The sequence below is a fragment of the Hippopotamus amphibius genome, chromosome 5 (genome assembly GCF_030028045.1).
Source record: "Hippopotamus amphibius kiboko isolate mHipAmp2 chromosome 5, mHipAmp2.hap2, whole genome shotgun sequence".
Lineage (NCBI taxonomy): Eukaryota > Metazoa > Chordata > Mammalia > Artiodactyla > Hippopotamidae > Hippopotamus > Hippopotamus amphibius.
The window spans coordinates 158,786,958-158,806,017 of NC_080190.1; the positions used below are offsets into that span (position 1 = coordinate 158,786,958).

At 43.8% G+C, this 19,060-nt stretch overlaps 1 protein-coding gene across 1 annotated transcript in view; it reads left to right on the forward strand.

Annotated features, from left to right (window-relative positions):
- The first annotated feature begins 1,372 nt into the window (after positions 1-1,372).
- Positions 1,373-19,060, forward strand: part of FER1L6 (fer-1 like family member 6) — a 118,229-nt gene continuing 100,541 nt past the window's right edge. The window contains exons 1-6 of the mRNA XM_057737004.1: positions 1,373-1,448; positions 5,834-5,954; positions 9,943-9,997; positions 10,094-10,225; positions 13,995-14,057; positions 17,774-17,852. Coding sequence (XP_057592987.1) covers positions 1,373-1,448; positions 5,834-5,954; positions 9,943-9,997; positions 10,094-10,225; positions 13,995-14,057; positions 17,774-17,852 — 526 coding nt within the window. The remainder of the gene's footprint in view (positions 1,449-5,833; positions 5,955-9,942; positions 9,998-10,093; positions 10,226-13,994; positions 14,058-17,773; positions 17,853-19,060) is intronic.

Sequence of the window (19,060 nt, forward strand, 5' to 3'; positions counted from 1 at the left end):
GTTCTTGCTTTTACACTTCCAGGAACAGGGAACTCACTCCCACCCAGTGCAGTCCATTGCACTGTTGAGACAGCACCAATGAGGAGGGCTCCTTAATTCCTCATCTGGATCAAGGCAGGACATGAAAAGGATAAATAAACAAATCAGGAAATAAGGAAATAAGTGAATGGAGGGAACACCTGTCTCCTAGAAGCTTCCTCTCATTGGTCCTAACCTTTTCCCTTCAAATAATAACAAGAATAGCTAACATTTATTGAGCGACTAGTATGTTCTAGGTACTGGGCTAAATGCTTTACATTTATTATCTCATTTACCCATGAGGACGCAGGAGTACAGAGAGGTTAAGTGACCTTTCAAGGTGGCAAAGATGGTGCTGTGATTAGAACCCAGGCAGTCTGGCTGTGGAGGCCCTGGTCTTGGCCATTGCAGCCCATCCCGTCATGAGTCCTAAACATGTAAGCAAAATGGAAAACTTTGGTGGTTCTGCCACTGTCCTCACGTTACTCCAGGGCTGCAGCATGCTCCCTGAGAGGGTCCGAGCCTTTGCTGCTCTCGCCTCCTTTCTCCTCCATTCTGTTCCTGTTCCTATTCTTCCCTCCTGGGCATATACCATGTGTCAGCTGGGCTGTGCCCCTGTGGCATGACCTCAGTAAATCCCTGGGCCTCTTGACCTTGGAAATGGTCTGGGAGCCTGGCTGTGGAGAGGGTGTTCATTCTGCTCAGGGGAACCTGCAGTCTCAGGCAGCCAAGTGGTTAAAGCCTGGGCTCTAAAATCAGACAGACCCGGTTCCAGGGGTAGCTCTGACACTTAAGAGCTGTGTGACCTTGGAAACATTACCTACCCTCTCTGGGCCTTGGCTCCTCATCTGTAAGGTGGGTAGGAGAGGGTTGCTGTGATGATTAAATGATATCATTTGTTTTGAGTGCCTGGCACAGGTGAGTAAAGAGAATTGGAGGGAAAATAACTAGTGCTATCATTTATGTGTGGTTCTAAGTGGATTTCATGATTTTTGTCCAGGTGGGGTCTTCATGGTTTCTGCAAAAGTAGAGCTATCTATCTGGAGAGTGTGTTGGGTCATCCCAACATTTGTCACTTTTTTTTTTTTTTTTTTGGATGGGCCTTGCATCTTGTGGGATCTTAGTTCCCTGACCAGGTGATCTAACCCGGACACTGGCAGTGACAGCACCAAGTTCTAACCACTGGACCGCCAGGAAATTCCCCTGACACTTGTCTTTTGATGCCCATCCAGGGTGGATGGTCAGCTTCCAGAAGGACTCTGTGTGTGTGTTTTTATTTTCTCTTAACAAGTATGAATGAGTCAAAGTTACTATGACTGTATTATTTATTCTTTTTTTTTTTTTCAGAAAGGGGATGTTTGGGCTGAAGCTGAAGAAAAAGAAGAATAAAGCAGAGAAAGGGTTAATCCTAGCCAACAAGGGTGCCGAAGGTGAGGCTTTGGGGGCATGGGGAGGGACCACCACCCTGGGGCTTGCAGGACTCCAGGGTTGACCCCTCCTTGGCTAAGAATGGGGTTCACTCTCCAAGCAAGTGAAGTGGGCACTATGCTGCCTTGTGGGTCTTCAGACCCTGCCAACCCCAAGTGCAGGCCCAAGGCGATCCCCCCCAGTGCCACTGGTCATCCGGTCCCTGGGCCAAACAGATGTGGGTGGACACCTGCTGGGTCATGAAAGTGGTCCTCCCAAGGAGGCAATGACAGTGTTCCAGCTCCAGTTTCTGTTTCTGTGGCCCCAGGATAAATCACTCAGCAGCTCCAAGTCCCAGCTTCTCCCTTTGTTAAGCGGGCGTGATGTGGGCTGCTGAGCTGACCGCACAAGTCATGGGGAGAAGCAAGTGAGATTTTGAAAATCAGAGGGAGGGTAGCAGCAGCTCTGGGGGAGGCTTGACATATATTGTCTCATTTAACTCCTCCGTCATCCCACCAGAAGGTGTGGTTATCCCAGTTTCACAAATGAGGTTACAGAGATGCAGAGAGTAAGTAAAGTGTGGAAAAGACCAGCTGCAGAGTTGCAGGGCTCAGTGAAAAATGAAAATGCAAAGCCATTATTAAGAGCTTATTAAGAATAGCTGGATGGTGACTGCAGAGCATTAAGCCAAGGGCAGAGAGTTCCTTCTGATCACAGGGCCCTGTGGGCTGAACAGACCCATGAAGCCAGCCTTGAGGGTGGGAGCTGCAAAGCCAGGAAGCATTGGCATTGGGATGTATTGATAAATGCAGGCTCTCAGACTTTCTGCACTTAGAATGGGCGATTCCTTCTCCAGAAGAGCAAAGCCCCAAGTTACAGTGTGACCTGTGCCAGTGGAGGGCAGACCCCACATCAGGGAGACACTCATGTGTATTGAACTAAATACGATCAACTGCTTCCAGTGGACAGGTCTGGGGTGGTTCTGATAACAGCTGGTTCAAGGCTAGCTTTCTGGACCATTTCTAAACCAAAAAGGTGCAGTGGGTCTGCTTTATTTTCACCCTCTGGTCTCCTTGCAGGGGTGCGTCCTTCACTGCCGTCTCCTGCAGGCACCCTGTAGCCTTATACACCCACCCCATCCCAGCTCCACGCCTCACCCTCAGGTGAAACCTAATCTCACAATAGAAAAATACAGAGACTCCCTCATACTAAAATGTTGATAATAATGATTAAGTCATCCTTGGTTGGACCAGGAGAGGCATTAGGTTTTAAGTGGAGAAAAGGCTTAAAGCTTAATAGGAGTACTTGTCTATTCCCTCACATTGAAGGTATCAGGGAGTGGGTGGGAAAGACTCTGGGGTCTTTCCTGGTGTCCTTGAAATTATGACCCCATAGTAGGTCCTGGAGATACAAGGTTGAATAAGACACAGTTCCTTCCTTCAAGGACCTTATGAAAAATAATATCTATGACACACTGAATAAGCCCCTTCTGCTTTTTACTTGACATACATCATTCATGACTCTGAAATGTAGGCTCCTTTGCCCCTGTTTTATAAGAGGTTCAGAGAGGGTAAGTGCTTGCCCAAAGTCACACAGCCAATAGGTGGAGAAGCTGGCTCCTGAGGCTAGGTCAGTCTTACACCAGAGCCCAGGCTTTCCTACCCTACAGGTCAGCCTCCAGTCAGGAGGCCTTACTGACTGCAGCGGGGAAAGAACAAGCTGGTGGAGATTTAGGGCAGCCGACCACAGGCGTTTCAGAGCTGGCTCCTGCGGCTCATTTTAATTAGTTTTCAGCCCACAAAGCTAACAAGGTGGAGAGAAGTCAGACCCCTCCTAGAAAGTAAATAGCATCCATCCTGCTGGCCAGGGGCTGACCCTGTGGGAGACTGCCAAAACAAAGTCTACGAAACTGATTGGTCTTTCCTTCTCGGCCTGACCGGGGAAGTGAGGACTTTTCCGGGTGATGTGTTTAGAGATTCTCAAAGTCTGTGGCTCCTATATCTGTGTATTGCTTTAATTTCATAAAATTCCATCCATTAATTAGTTACCCAGTGAGTAGCTGTTCTTGGGGTCCCTCCCATGATCATCGTTCATTCATTTATTTAACAAATATTAATGGAGTGTGTGCTGAGTGTTGGGTCTTATGCCAGATCCTGGGTATATGGTGGTAACGTTGGATAGTTTACAGGGAGGACGGCCCTGTCGGGCACTCTTCCGTTTGTCCCTCCAGATCTGTTCTCCACTCTTGTCCACCTGTTCTCTGTCCCAGGAGGCTGACCTCCGTGGATGCATGACCCAGGTCCCTTCCTCAATGGGGCGCCCCAGCAGGAGGTCTAGGGGAGGGATGCGTGTGAGGTCAGGACCCGGTGGCTGGATGTGCCCCTCAACTGGAGGATGGGAGTCCCTCCTCCTAGGGAAGCCAACTGGACCTGACTTCTCCTTCCAGGTTCTGGTTACTGTTCTCTCTCCTCATTTTTGGGGCCTCCAAGTAGTATTAGCTTGGCTGCCACAGCCAAAGATAGCTATACAATGCTTTGTGGTTTTCCTACACACATGCCTTTGTAAAAAGTCCTCAAACTGTCCTGCTCTGGATGGACCATCTGTTATCCATGGAGACCCTGATGAGGTAACTGTATTACAGGTGGAGAAAAGTGCTGTAAAGAAAATAGACAATGTGCTTAAGTGGAGACTATTGGGAAGTCTCTTTTAGTGTGGTCCGAGAGGGGCTCCCTGACTGGGGAGGGGGTAATATTTGAGTTACAACATTGAGGATGAGCAGGAGTCCACCAGGGGTGGGCAGGGAGAGCAGCTCAGGGGGAGGGCTGCCTGTGAAGGAAAACTCCAAGCAGGAGAGAGCTTGTTTGATGGGATGGAAGTTGGCCCATGTGACTAGAAAGCAGTGAGGGCAGGCTGGGGGGCAGGGGGAACAGGTGGGCCAAGAGGAAGAGACGGCAGTCAGGTAGGACAGGGAATTTGAGTCGTGTGTGGACTTCGGATTTATTAAGTGCAATGGAAAGCCATGGAGGGGTTTTCAAAAAAGAAACATGATTTTTTTTTTTTTTTGAAAGAAGATTACTGTGGATGCTCCTTGGTTGAATGGATTGGAGAGAACATGGTATCTCAATGAAAGAATGAATGAATGAACGTAAGCTATAGATGAATCTTTAGCTGACTGCCTTCCTGCCTCCTGGTCTGTCTCGCCCTCCAAAATGTAAACCCCTAGAGTGAAGGTCCATGTTTTGTTAATCCCTCCGTCCTGAACATCTAACCTAGCCCAGTTTCTGGCACGTATAAGGTACCTCATGGTCACTGGAGACCTGACTCTGTAGCAGTTGCTCCTCATTCGTGAGGCCCTTGTGGTCAAGTCCGGGAGCAAGTCTTCAGTTCATCTTTGTGCTTCAAGGGGCGCAGTCAGGCATTGGCATTCCCTCTGGGGCCCTGCAGGTTGGCCTTGTTTTTTGTTTCCCAAGTGAGAGAAGAATCAGAGCAGGCTTCACGCGTTCAGTCATCCTTCCTGTAACTACTGAACACCTACGAGGCCTGTGTCTACGAGCTCCTGTGGCCTCATGGGCTGCGTTATTCCGGCTGTCTTCTGACTTGGTTCTGTTTTGCTTGGTTCGCTGATTAAAATCAGGGAACCAAATATATCAAAGCTGGAAGGGGTTTAGCGCTTATTAAATTGACAGGCTTACCAGCTGAGTTCCATGGAGCCCGGGGTTCTAAGAAATGGTTTCAGGGGTGCCCAAAGAGGGTGGTGGTGAGGTCGGCAAGAGGTCCCCTGCCCTGCATTCCACCCCATGGCACGTAGAAGAGCTTGGTGTCAACACACTTGTGTTGTATATTGAGGTTCAGTATAAAATTGCATTTACGAAAAGGGACTAGGATCTGATCTCTTTGTGGAACTTTATTCAACCTATGATACCTTGCTACTTAAAACTAGCCCTTAGACAGCAGGAATGGCCCCACCTGGGACCTTGCTTTTAGACATGCAGGATCTTGGGCCCCACTCCAGGCCTACTGAATCAGAATCTGCTTTTTAACAGCTTCTCAGGTGATTTGTATGCATGTTACGTTTTGCTAATGAGATTCAGAGGGAATAAACTAGTTGTCTAAAGTCTAATGTGACAAGGTCATGACTTGAAAGCACATCTTTAAATTCATAATCCATAATTCCACAATACCAGGCATACAAATCTACTCTTTTTTTTTTTTTGGAAACAGATGGAAGATGCATAGTATGTGTCTGGCTTTTCTGCCAATCAGATGTTAAGGTCCACGTGGTCAAGGACTATCTTCTGGTCTCCTTGTACTCCTATGGTGATAGGCATAGCAATGGGCGCAGAGTCACGGCTCAGATCGCCACGGTGTGACATCTTTAACAGATCTTTCCCTTCCTTTGCTTCTCTAGATGGTCAAGGTGAAGCAGAAGCACCACAGGAAGGGCCTTCTCACCAGGAAGGCCTGGGAGGAGATTTGATTTCTGACAAGGCTTCCATCACTCCTGTCCCTGCTGCTCCTCCACAGAGAAGGTACAGTGTTGATGCAGGCACTCAGCACACATTAGCCGATCACCTCCCCTCTGCTAGGTTCCCCTGCACGCTCCGGGGGAACAGAGAATAACACCTAGCCACGGTCTACAGGAGCCGAAGTTCTGAGGCAGTAAAACAGTGCTGTGTCTCCTCCACTTTCTCTATGGCAGTGCTGGCCAGGGTCCTGGCTCTACCAGCTTCTTGTCTTAAATTTCCTGAGTTAAGGTACTCATGTCCCTCCTTGTCCAGGAATGATAGCAGCACCAGAGACAGAATCAAGAGCTGTCCCTCACCTGCTCTTTAATTCATTAAGATGCTGGATGTCTTAGCCTTGTGTTTGTCCCAAATGAGAAAGTGGTGCTTACACCACCCAACAAAAAGTCAGAACGTGCATGCCTTCTGCATGCAATTTTCTGTATCAGTTAGCTATCAGTGCATAACAAATAACCCCAAAGCTCAGTGGCTTAATATAAGAATTTGTTATTGCTCATGAGTCTGTGGGTTAGTTGGTTAGTTTTACTGGTTTCAGATTGTCACAGGTACATCATTCATGTGTCGTTGTCATTTGGCAGCTCTGCCGATTTTAGTTTGAGGGTTGGTTGTGGGCCAGTATTGCTTTACACTGGGCTCTCCTCCATACGATATTAGATCCTCCAGCAGCCTAGTGCAAGCTTATTCCAATGGTGATGATGGCAGTGTTCCTACAGAAAGAGTGGAAGTACACAAGTTTTCTTGAGACCAGGCTTGGAATTGGCAGAACCCATTTCTGCTGCATTCTTTTGGCTGATGCAAGCCACAAGTCTAGCCCATGTCACAGCAAGAGGAGACTACAAGTTCCAGGGTAAAAAACCTGGATACAAGGAAGCCAGTGATTGGGGCTATCAATGCTTTCAGTCAACCGTATTTGTTTATGTCAATTTCCTACTCATGATAATTTCTCACATCATCTCTTCCTTTTCTTTCTTTTTTAATAAGAATTTTATTTTATTTTTTAATAGCTAATATTTATTTATTTATTTAATTTTATTGGCTGCATCGGGTCTTCATTGCTGCACATGGGCTTTTTGTAGCTGTGGAGAGCGGTGGCTACTCTTCATTGCAGTGCTCAGGCTTCTTATTGTGGTGGCTTCTCTTGTTTTGGAGCACAGGCTCTAGGTACATGGGCTTCAGTAGTTGCAGCACGTGGGCTCAGTAGTTGTGGCTCATGGGCTCTAGAGCACAGGTTCAGTAGTTGTGGCGCACGAGCTTCGTTGCTCTGCGGCATGTGGGATCTTCCTAGAGCAGGGCTCAAACCTGTGTCCCCTGCATTGGCAGGCGGATTCTTAACCACTGAGCCACCAGGGAAGCCCCATCCCTTCCTTTTCCATTCAGAGTTGTTGCTATCAGTTGAGCAAATTAGTGCTTCCTTGTGTGGCAGATCCTAAGTTGTTATTACTGGGCTGTGACAGGATGGTACACGGTGTATATGTATAAGGGGTGGGGGGTGGGGGTGGGAGATAGGTGGAAATCAGAAAAGGTGATGATAGCTCAGAGGGTGACCCTTAAAAGAAGACATAAACTTTGTGTGTTCACGCTCACTGCAGTATCTCCTTCCCCCTGCACTGCACCGTGACAACCACCACCCTGAAACCCCAGAATCAGGACGTCAATTATTTTTTAATATCTTTAATGAATCCTTTGTCATTTATTTCACTAGGATAATAGCACTGAATTAGTGGAGGAAGGCAGGAGGAGGAGAAGGAAGTAGTTCTAGCCTTTTTCTTTCTCCTCCTTCAGTGCACTCTCCATCAATTAAAATTCGACCCACCCACCAATGCTCAGTTCAAATCTGACCTCTGTAGTGATGTCTCCGCTGCTTACTTTGGCTCTCACAGATTTCTCTCTTCTCTGAAGTTCTATCACATTTTTTTCTACGACATATTTTACTCTTAATAGTTCTCCCTTTATGTGCTTTGGTCCTCTCTCCCTTGGATAGATTGCTAGCTCTGCAAGGACCAAGGTGATGGCTTGTTCATGTTTGTTTTTCCTCTGAGACTAGCATGGAGCTTTCACACGGTACATGATCAGTACAGATTTGCCATTTTATTAATGAAAAGATACCCTTTGATATCTACCCTTTCCTATGTGCAGTATTTCTTTTAATCTTGAGAGCAACCCTTTGTGGTAGAAATTATTATTTCTATTTTTAGTTGAAGCAATTAAGGCTAATGTTACAAAACTGGGGAAAACAAATATTCTAATTCAGATCGGCCTGACTCCAAAGCCTTGAGATTCTTAGTGGTTTTCTCTTTTCTCTACTGGACTCAATTATAATCAGCAGAAATGGAGTGAAGTCAAATGCAGCAGTGTTGCTAGAAGACAAGAGAATAAAATTCAGTAGGAACTCGAGCTCAGTTTATGTCCCACCCATCGCTGCTTCTGTGACAACAGGGATTCTTCATCTCTTTCTATTATTATCCAACCTCTAAATGCCCAGGTGTTGCACATCTGTTTTCAATTACTCATGACAGTCCAGATAAAAGAAATGCCCTGGAATGTGAAATCTCACTGAGATGGCATCTTGGTCATTCCTTGCAATTTTCTTTTTTTTGCCAATTTTTTTTCAAAAACAATCACAACACTCAGAATTGCTGTATTTTACCAGAAATGTCTGGATAGGATCAGACAGCAGATAAGGAAGATCCTTATTTAGACCCAGCTCTGCCACTGCTTTGTTGAGGCATCTCAGTTTCTCATCCTGTAAAATAAGAAATAAATGATACTGGTAATCATAATAAGAGTTGATATTTATTCTTGCCAGGCATTGGGTTAAAACTTTATATGTGTTACATCTTTTAATGGTAGCAATCACTCCATGTGGTAAAGGCTTTTATGATAACAGGGAAGAGTCAAATCTGACTACATGTTGGATCTGTTTCTTTGACTTTAACCTTTTCTTCCCATTGCTTTTGTTCATTTAAAGGGCACTGTCTATACATAATGGCCTGCCTTGGGGAATCCTGTCCCTCTGCCTGAATGTGAAACCTAAGTACCTTTGTTCAGGGAAATGTCCAGACATCGTCTACTTGTGGATGGCTGCAAGAAATAAGAAATTAACACGTCCCCTCCCTGAGGCTGGCCATTCCAGGGGACCTTTGCAAAACTTATGGCCTTTTTACTTTACTTCCTCATCTCCTTTCCCTCTCTGTGCTGTAGAAGAAACTGGCAGGACTTCCTAGGTGGCGCAGTGGTTAAGAATCCGCCTGCCAATGCAGGGGACACAGGTTCGATCCCTGGTCTGGGAAGATCCCACATGCCGTGGAGCAACTAAGCCCATGAACCACAACTACTGAAGCCTGCATGTCTAGAGCCTGTGCTCCGCAACAAGAGAGGCCACCGCAATGAGGAGCCTGTGCACCACAATAAAGAGTAGCCCCCGTTCTCCACAACTAGAGAAAGCCCGTAGCAACGAAGGCCCAACACAGCAAATTAATTAATTAAAAATTTTTTTAAAAAAAGAAATTGGCATCCAAACCCCGATAAGATGGTCTTTTTGAGACACTGGTCTGCCATCATCTGGGTCTGCCAGCTTTCGTATTCCTTGCTTCAACACCTCATCTCTGTTTTTTTGTTTTTTTTTTAAATTTTATTTATTTATTTATTATTTTTTGGGGGGTACACCAAGTTCAATCATCTGTTTTTATACACATATCCCCGTATTCCCTCCCTTCCTTGACTCCCCTCTCATCTCTGTTTTATTGGCCTGTTGTGCGGCGAGCAGAGTAAGCTTGGGCTTGGTAGCATCATTTGCTTCATTTTTGGGGATGGGAAAACTGAGTCATAGATTAAGTCATGGGTCCATTTAGACTTATCTCCTCCAGAGATGGAGAGAGAATATGTGATATAAATAAAAGCATGTAGAAACAACTGGGAAAATGTAACTGTGGCTTATGGCGCTAAGTTAGGTTCTTACTTAACAAAACAAATATGTTAAACTTTCTTTTAATAGATCAAAACTGTTGACTAAGATCCATGATGGGGAGGTCAGATCCCAAAATTACCAAGTAAGTGATAAGCTCTGCCTACCAAGCCTCCCCCAGTTCTTCTTGTGTGGATGCACAGCCAGGCCTGGTGTGTGTACATGCTGCTTTGTGTTGCAGATTGCCATAAACATCACCGAGGCCCGTCAGCTGGTGGGCGAGAACATCGACCCAGTTGTGATCATTGAGATTGGGGATGAGAAGAAGCAAAGCACAGTGAAGGAAGGAACCAACAGCCCATTTTACAATGAAGTAAGTCATGGAGGTCACCCACATCCTCTCCACCAACACTCTCTTCACCACTGCTCTTCAGCACTCTTTAGCCAAATAGGGATTCTGTGCCCCGTGTGACTGCTACCCATCCCTCATCGAGGCCCGTGGCAAATTCGCTGAGCCTCCTTACAGAGTTTAACGCACAATGGAAAGGAGAGGCAAAGAATTCCCCCTGATTTTAAGTTCATGGCTATGTTTTCAATAGACCCATTTTCTTATTTCTCTTTAAAAAATATTTATTGGAGTATAACTGACTTACAATATCATATTAGTGTTAGGTGTACAACATAGCAATGCAATTTTCTTTTTTAATACATTATGAAATGGTCACTGTGGTAAGTCTTGTTACTATCTGCCACCATACAAAGTTATTACAATATTATTGACTATGTTTTCTGTGCGGTACTTTATACCCCTGTGACCTACTTTATAACTGATAGTTTACATCTCTTAGACCCCTTCACCTATTTCACCCATTCCTCCAATACCCCTCCCCTCTGGCAACTATCAGTTTCTTCTCTGTATCCAAGAGTCTATTTCTGTTTTGTGATGTTTGTTCATTTGTTTTTTACAGATTCCACATATAAGTGAAATCATACGGCATTTGTCTTTCTCTGTCTGACTTATTTTACTTAGCATACTACCCTCCAGGTCCATCCATGCTGTCACAGATGGCAAGATTTTGTTGTTTCTTATGATTGAGAAATATTCCCTTGTGTATATATACCCCATCTTCTTTATCCATTCATCTGTTGATGGGCACTTAGGTTGCTTCCGTATCTTGGCTATGGTAAATAATGCTGCAATGAACATAAGGATGCATACATCCTTTTAAATTAGTGTTTTTGTTTTATTTGGATAAATACTCAGAAGAAGAATGGCTGGATCCTATGGTAGTTCTGTTTTTAATCTTTTGAGGAACCTCCATACTGTTTTCCATAGTGGTTGTACCAATTCTTATAAACTCATCTTCATTCATCATAAGCTCTGAGTTTATATCCAATAAATGTGTTGGTTAGTGAGAAGATACACATTCTTTTGCATAGCAGAAATATTGAAATTTAATTATTACTTTTGAAATAGACACACTGTGTTGGAAACTAAAACAGTGGTATTTTTCTAAGCAGTATAACAATTTTAAAGGAAAACATAAAAGAGAGACACAAAGTTTCTAAATTTGTACACACTAAATTCTTGCTTTTAAATAAAAAGATTATACATTTTTAAAAAAAATAATAAAAGATACAAAGAGTATAAAATGATATATATGAAAATATATAGGATATATGTGTTTCCCCCTGATTTTTGATCTCTAATCCCTTAGTGCCCCTCCCTGGAGGCAGCCATTCTCTCCAGGCATTTGTATATTCTTCCAGAGATATTCTAGGTGTGCATAAGAACACAGACAAATATTGTAGCCAAATGGTATCACACTATATACACTGTCCTGGACTTTGGTTTTTTCACAAAACAATGTATCTTAAAGATTAGTCTGTATCAAGACATACAGTTCAATCTCATTTTCCCCTCTTGGCTGTTTTCCACTGGGTTGATATATTATAATTTACTAAATCAGTCAATCTCTCACTGATGAATATTAATTTTTTTCAACCTTTGGATACTATTTATAATGACATTTAAATCGCATAACTGGGGTGAAGAGTATATGCATTTAAAATTTGATATCACCACATCGCCCTCCAAAGAGGTAACAATTTATACTAAAACTAACAGTGTGCAAGAGTACTTGTTCCCCTCTAGGCTCTTCAACACCATGAATTGTCAAAAACTGCAGTAAACTCTTAATTAACTTTTTAATGAGAGTGGTAATTGAAAAGGAAGGCAGAGAGAGTATGCAGAATAAAATCAACGGAAAATCCCCAAATCCCATTTGAGCAGTTAACTCCTTTCCTCTTTCTCACTCTTGCCTCTGAGACTTTTGCATGTGTTTAAGTGGCAGTTATTTCCTTTCTGTTCTACTTCTCACCTCCCTAACATCTTTTGGGCTGAATGTGATGTAAGATAACGTGCATGAAAATGCTTTAAAACTGCAAAACCCTACAGATTTGCTGATGATTATGTTAATATCTGCTTTGTGAATATAAATCCTGGATCTAAATGACATTCAATTGGGCCAAGTGTAATCACTGGGAAATCAAGTAAAAATGTAGAAGTTGAATTAAAAATCTTTGTTAGAGATTTGGACTCTAATTTTTCAAGCCCCCAATTCATCAGATGTTGAAGGAACCAGTTAGTAGAGGTTGGTGAATATTTCCTAGCCAGAAAAAAATGTGTGTCGGTTCAGAAGTCCAGGGAACCTATGTGAGGCAGTTGGGTCTGAAATATGTGAAACTCAGCAGAAGGCAATTAAAATTAAAGCTAATTTATTGGTCCAAAGGAACCCACAGCCTCTCATATACCAGAGAATGAAGAACTTCATTCAAGTGTTTCGCACATAAAAGAAATTCTGAACACCAAAACTCTTAAAAAGTATGAAGATATATATATGAAAAACTTCCTGAAATGTTACATGTAGTTTCCTCTTCTCTTAAACAGGAGACACTGAACATAACTTTTCATTGATATTGAAGGACCACCATTTTGAAGCCTCTTATTATAGTATATGATGATATCGTTCCGCTTCCATATTTTGACTTTTCTGTGTTGCCTTTAAAGGCAGGCTGTTAGTGGTCACTTCTCCCTCTCCTACTGCTGTCATGTTCATCTCTAATGTCCTTGTGTCATCTTCCATCCTGCAGCTCAAACACAAAACAATCCATGAAACAACTTCCTACCTGCCTCCCCCACCCCCATCAGTCCTCAAAACACACAACCCACAACCCACAACAAGGCACTACTCCAGTTTTCTACGTGAGGAACATCCTACCTCACATTTGGGAGGTACTCGATAAAGTTCCGATGGTGAAGCACTTGAATTCCCTTTATGATAACTTCAGCAGAACTCAGCTTTGGTCCCCAGCCCAGCAACAACTAGCTATAAGACTCCAGGCATGTCTTTTAAATTCTTTCATCTTCAATCTTTTTATCTGTAAAATATGGAGACCACTCTATATATTTTCTTCAACTCTAAAATTCAATCACTTTCTTCAAATTGGAAATCTCCCTTATCCATAATTTCTTTTCTTTCTTTCCCTGGTCAATCTTGGGAATTTTACAGGGATGTCCGAAGCTGAAAAATCTGGAGAAAATAAAATTGTAATCAAGTTCATTCCAAATTAAAACCACACTGTGATACACTTTCACTGATTATTTTAAATACAGGAAATAAATAAATAAATAAACAAATAAACAAACAAATAAATAAAATGTAAAAGAATTGAAAATTCAAGGGTTGGCAAGGGAATGGCTATTTTCATATGCTGCCAGTGGGAATATAAAATGGCCTAGCTCCCTTGGGAAAAAAATTTTATGCTAGCTACTAAAAACTTACAGGCACACAAGCCATGACCTAAAAATTCTAATTCTCATGTCCACTTTAGAGGAAAACTTACATATATGTAGTGCAAAGATGTAATTGGTGATGTTCTTTTTTTTTCTATTTGAAAAATTTGAAAACAAACTAAATGACTTTCAACAGGGGAGGGCCAATTAATTGATGATACACTTATGCCGTTGAGAACCTTGTGACAATTCGTTAGAACAATGCAGATTTGAATCTATTCCAAGAACAGAGTTCTTACATGCAAGCCTGGAATTTATGGTCAGAATGAATTTTCATGTTTTCCAGTACTTTGTCTTTGACTTCGTTGGGCCCCAATTGCATCTTTTTGACAAGATCATCAAAATCTCAGTAAGTATATCATTGCTGGTGGAGGTGATGGGGGGTAGAAGAGATTTTAGGCTTTGGCAACTCTCTAGGGCAGCTCAGTCTGTTTAGGGATGAATAGATTCAGGAGTGTGAGTTGGGTTGTTGAGTTTGAAACCAACAGGGTAGAACTTGAAATAATCAGGGCAGAGGGGTTTGGGAAGGAAAACCAACTCAAGAAAGGTTCTATGCTTTTTGGAAGCAAGTTGTAAGCTACCATCAAGCCATTGTGTAGCTTACTAAGTGGCAATGTGAACTATATATGTGAACTATAAATGACAGCTTAATGGATTGCCATTTTGTGTTGATTTCTTTCTGTTTATCAAGCAGAAGTTAGTATTTCTCTCTTGGGGTGAAGCCACAGTACTAATAATTAGTCATACACCCCCCCCCCACCCCGCCCCATTCCTCTCCTATTTGGTATTAAATAGAGAAACAGGAACAAGAAACAGGAAGCAACCAAATATATCAATGATGCTGAGTTGGGCAATGTGCTTTGGAGGAGGTGGTTGCCCTCCAGCATCTTCATAGTCGCCTCTGAGCGTAAACGTCAGGACCCGCCCACGGGGTGCTGGGTCTGCTGCGAAGCGCATTCCTCAGCCCTGCCGGGTGATTTCCTGCCTCCGCAGATCAAGTCCGAGGAGTAGAGACAGAGCTTCCTGGTCCACACAGGTGCCTTATCCAGGTTGGCCCACCACGTGGAGGGCAGGAGTGAGAAGGAAAATGCCTGTGTTGAAGGCTTATTCATCCAAATAAGGGGAGGGCAGGCCAACCAGATCACGGCCAACTTCACACCACTCAGTAAAGGAGCAGAGAGCAGCAGCCCCTCTCACTGCACTCATCTCACCAGCCTGAGAAACTGCCGCTTCTCCCAATAAATTCTGAAAGGACAGAATTCCTACTTTACATGACAACGTGAGAAGTGTGGAGAATGAGGAAATGTTTCAGTGACCCCAACCCTGATGAGAATTATGAAGATGGCAAAGCTTGTCCTGAAGACTTCCTTGCCTGTCATTATCACCCACTCGATCTCTAGTCTATAAATTGTTATATTATATTACGTTACATTATATGTATGTATATTATATATAAGTCATGCCTTAAGGCTTAGGTAATAGTGGAATCATGATATTCTCTTTCCTGGGGGTACTTGAAGAATGTGACTCTTGAGGAATGAAAAGTCACCAGGAGCCAGACATTCTTCACATGTGAATTTCAGGCGTGATGACAGGTGGCGAGAAGGTATTTTGGGACCTGGGACATTGCCCAGGATATTGTCTCAATGCATCGCTCAGGCAACCACCTGTTTGTGGGATCAGCTCTGTAACAGGCTCCTAGGCGACTGTCTAGAGGGTGGATGAATAGCTAAGAGCTAGGTTTTATACAGCATCATAGACAAGGGTCATGACTCTCCATGGGGCAAGTGGATTTTTAGCAGGGGATCAAACTTGGTATTGCCTCTCTCTGTTCCTCTCACTTGGAGGAAGAGAATACTTTGGTCTCCCTAAAAGACTCTTGGGGATAGAGAGTGAAGATTTGAAATGGAAAACTCCCCTTGAAAGGGAAGCGTTTAATGTAAGTTTTCTGCTAGTCCATGAACCAAAAGTTACTGTGTCCAGAAAGAATTCAGTGTGGGAGAAGGGGGTGAGTGCTGTAAGCAGATGCTATTGGGACAGCCAGGCTGTAGCAGACCCTGGCGATGCCAAAGACCATCTTCCCTTGACAGCGGCCACAGGCACGCAGGGCCCCCTTCTCTCCGTGTGTGAGATGCCTGTATTCCTGTAACCTGATGCTTGGCCACCCTGGGGTTGCCTGGCTCTCACACTGGGTGGATGATTTGAGGAGGTCTCCTGTTATTTAAAGATCCATTTGGGGCTCTGAGAAGAGAGCTTAGTCAGACCCATGTTCTTGCTCAAGGCTTTGGGAAGCTGCATTGGCATCTCCAAGCATGGGGGCGGTTTGGGGTGAGTTTTGTGCATGTGGACTTAAATAACTCCTCTACTGAAGCCAGACTGTCCTTGCTTCCCCTCAGTTCTCTAAAACCCTAGCGAAGTTTGGACAAGGGAGGAAGAGTAGGAAGGGAGATGGGAAGCATTCTCACGTCTTCATTTTTTAAAAAAATCAATTGAATTATTGCTTCTTATCGCCTCTGCCAAAAGGAGATGTTTAGAAGCTGCGAAATTCTCTGACTCATCCATCATTCATGATTTCACTGAATGTTCATTGAATGCTTATTATGAACAAGGCCATGCGGTGGGTAGAAAACTATCCTTGAATCCAGGAACTCATAGAATGTTACGGTTAGAAGGAAGTTCAGAGAGCATCTGGTCCAACTTCCAGCTTGTGCAGGAATCCCTCTCCATCACCTCCACAACACATGATGTGGTTCTTGGGCACTACTTAATTATACCCAGTGATGGGGAGATCACTACTTCTAGAGAAGCCCATTTCATTGCTGGGGAGTTCTGTTATAAAAATTACCCTTGGGCTTCCTAGGTGGCGCAGTGGTTAAGAATCTGCCTGCCAATGCAAGGGACAGGGGTTCGATCCCTGCTCCAGGAAGATCCCACATGCTGCGGAGCAACTAAGCCCGTGTGCCACAACTATTGAGCCTGCGCTTTAGAGCTCATGAGCCACAACTATTGAGCCCATGTGCTGCGACTACTGAGGCCCATGTGCCTAGAGCCCGTACTCCGCAACAAGAGAAGCCTTGGCAATGACAAGCCCGCGCACCGCAACGAAGAGTAGCTCCCACTCACCGTAACTAAAAGAAAGCCCATGCACAGCAAAAAGAAGACCCAATGCAGCCAATAAAATAAATAAATAAATAAATAATTACCCTTATGGTGAGCTGAAATCTCTCTTCCTATAGCTTGGGAACCAAGCTCTTCTAGATGGCAGTATTTTTAAGAGTTGAAGACAATTGAGTTACCTTTGCCCTTCTTCCACACTCTCAGTTTTCTCTTCTCTGGGTTAAAGGTTAAACTACTCCTGATTCTTCAGCAATTTTTCATGCAATGTGGCTTCTGGACCCAGGCCCAGCTCTGCTAGCTTCCTTTAGAACTTCCTCATCTTAATAGAATTTAGCATAAAGATGTGCTGCTATAACCAGCCAGGCACTCTGCTGACTTCTAATGAGACAAGATAGTGAGTATGACAGCCTCCTTTATTCAGACTGTCGTACATGTCCCAAACTTCTCAAGGCAATAGGGATGAGTTCTCCGAGAAAGTTGTGAGCAAAGTATTATGGGATTTTAGGAGAGAAAGAGAACACTTTCTGTTGTGGAGGGTCAGGGAGGGCTGCTTGGAGGAGGCAGCATTTGCTCTAGGCATTTAAAGATGGATAGCATTTCAAAAGGCAGAGATGGGTTCCAAGAGTGGGCTGCCCTACGGTTCATTTTGGCTACAAACAAACAAACAAACAACCACCTTTTAAGCAGTGAGATTTGACAGGTGTCTTTGAATAGACAGCTGAAATCCTGCTAGGAGGTTGAGGTACAGCTGTGATACTTAGGACACCCTGTACAGCCAGCCCTGAGGTGTGATAACCAAATGTCACTGTGCTCCAGATAAGAGTGAAGGCCAGACAAGTTTCAAGGCTTAAAATCCTCTTTGAATGGGTTTGTCATGAACCCATTTCACAGATCTGTCCTCAAAGAGAAATCTAGTGTTGCCAGACTCACGGCTCCATCTCTCCCCAGGTGTTTCACCATAAGCTGATAGGAAGTGTACTGATTGGCTCCTTCAAAGTGGACCTGGGGACCGTGTACCACCAACCTGGTGAGAAAGCATTGCCTCCCAATCTCTTTCTCTTACTCCTCTTCTTTTACTCTGACACCTGGAGGTCAACTTGTTTATATGTTCATCCATGTATCCGTTTATTCAATAACTTTGAGCACCAGTTATACAAAGTGGAATAAGACATGGCTCTTTCTCTCAAAGTTCACAGTCCAACGATAAGACTGTCTTATGTGTCCATACTAGTGAGCAGTTTTTTAAAACAATTTCACAAGTTCTGTCCAGTTTACTGCTGTGAGACCCAAGGAGGAAAGTTGGAAGGGTGTAGAAGTTAAGAATATGGACTCGGGCCAGATGGCCTGGCTTCAAATTCCACTCTGCTCTTTCCTAACTGAGCAAGCTTGGGTCAATAACTTGACTTCTCTGTGCTACAGTTTCCTCATCCGTAAAAATGAGGATAAAATAACACCTTCTTAAAGGATTGTTGGAGCATTAAGTGAATACATATGTAAATGAATATATGCATAAGAAAACATACAAAAAAAAAAAAATACATAAGCACTTTATGGAATCCAGCACAGAATAATGCCTGTGACATGCTATACATGGGTTTGCTGTAATTATTTTTATTATCCCTGATTTCTCAGAGGAGGTAGGTAGTTTGTGCAAGGTCGAGAGCTAGTACGTAACAGAACCAACAACAAACATAGATATTCTCATGAAAGGCCCCTTCTCTTTAACAGTGATTGCAACTCATATGACCCCGGGGGGGCCAGGCAATGAGCATGGCTGAGTGCAGTGGGCTGGACTTAACAGTCAGGACTGACAGAGGCTGTGGGAAATGGAGCGGGAAGCTTTACAACCCCTATGGAAGGAGCAGCATCTACTCGGCTCCTTTACCACCTACTGGCTCTGCGCTGCCAGATCTAACAGTTTTTAAAAAGATAAGCCTGAAGTCTAGGTTTTGTAAGAACTTTTGAAGTTTGGGCCAAACAAAAAGATCCGTAAGCAGCATTTATGGCCTATGAAATTGTGTGACTTCTACACCGCATTAATGTCCTTCACTCCAATCAAAGCTAGACTCCTGTCCAGGCAGTTATTACTAGGTTAAAGGATTCCCAAATCCCTGTGGCAGGTGGGAGAAAATGATGGAGAAGCAGATAGGAAGGGAGGGGAGGGGGAAAAGGAGGAGAGGCAGACAGCATGCGACATGGAATTAACCTCTATGAACTAGCCCCTCCTGGGGAGTA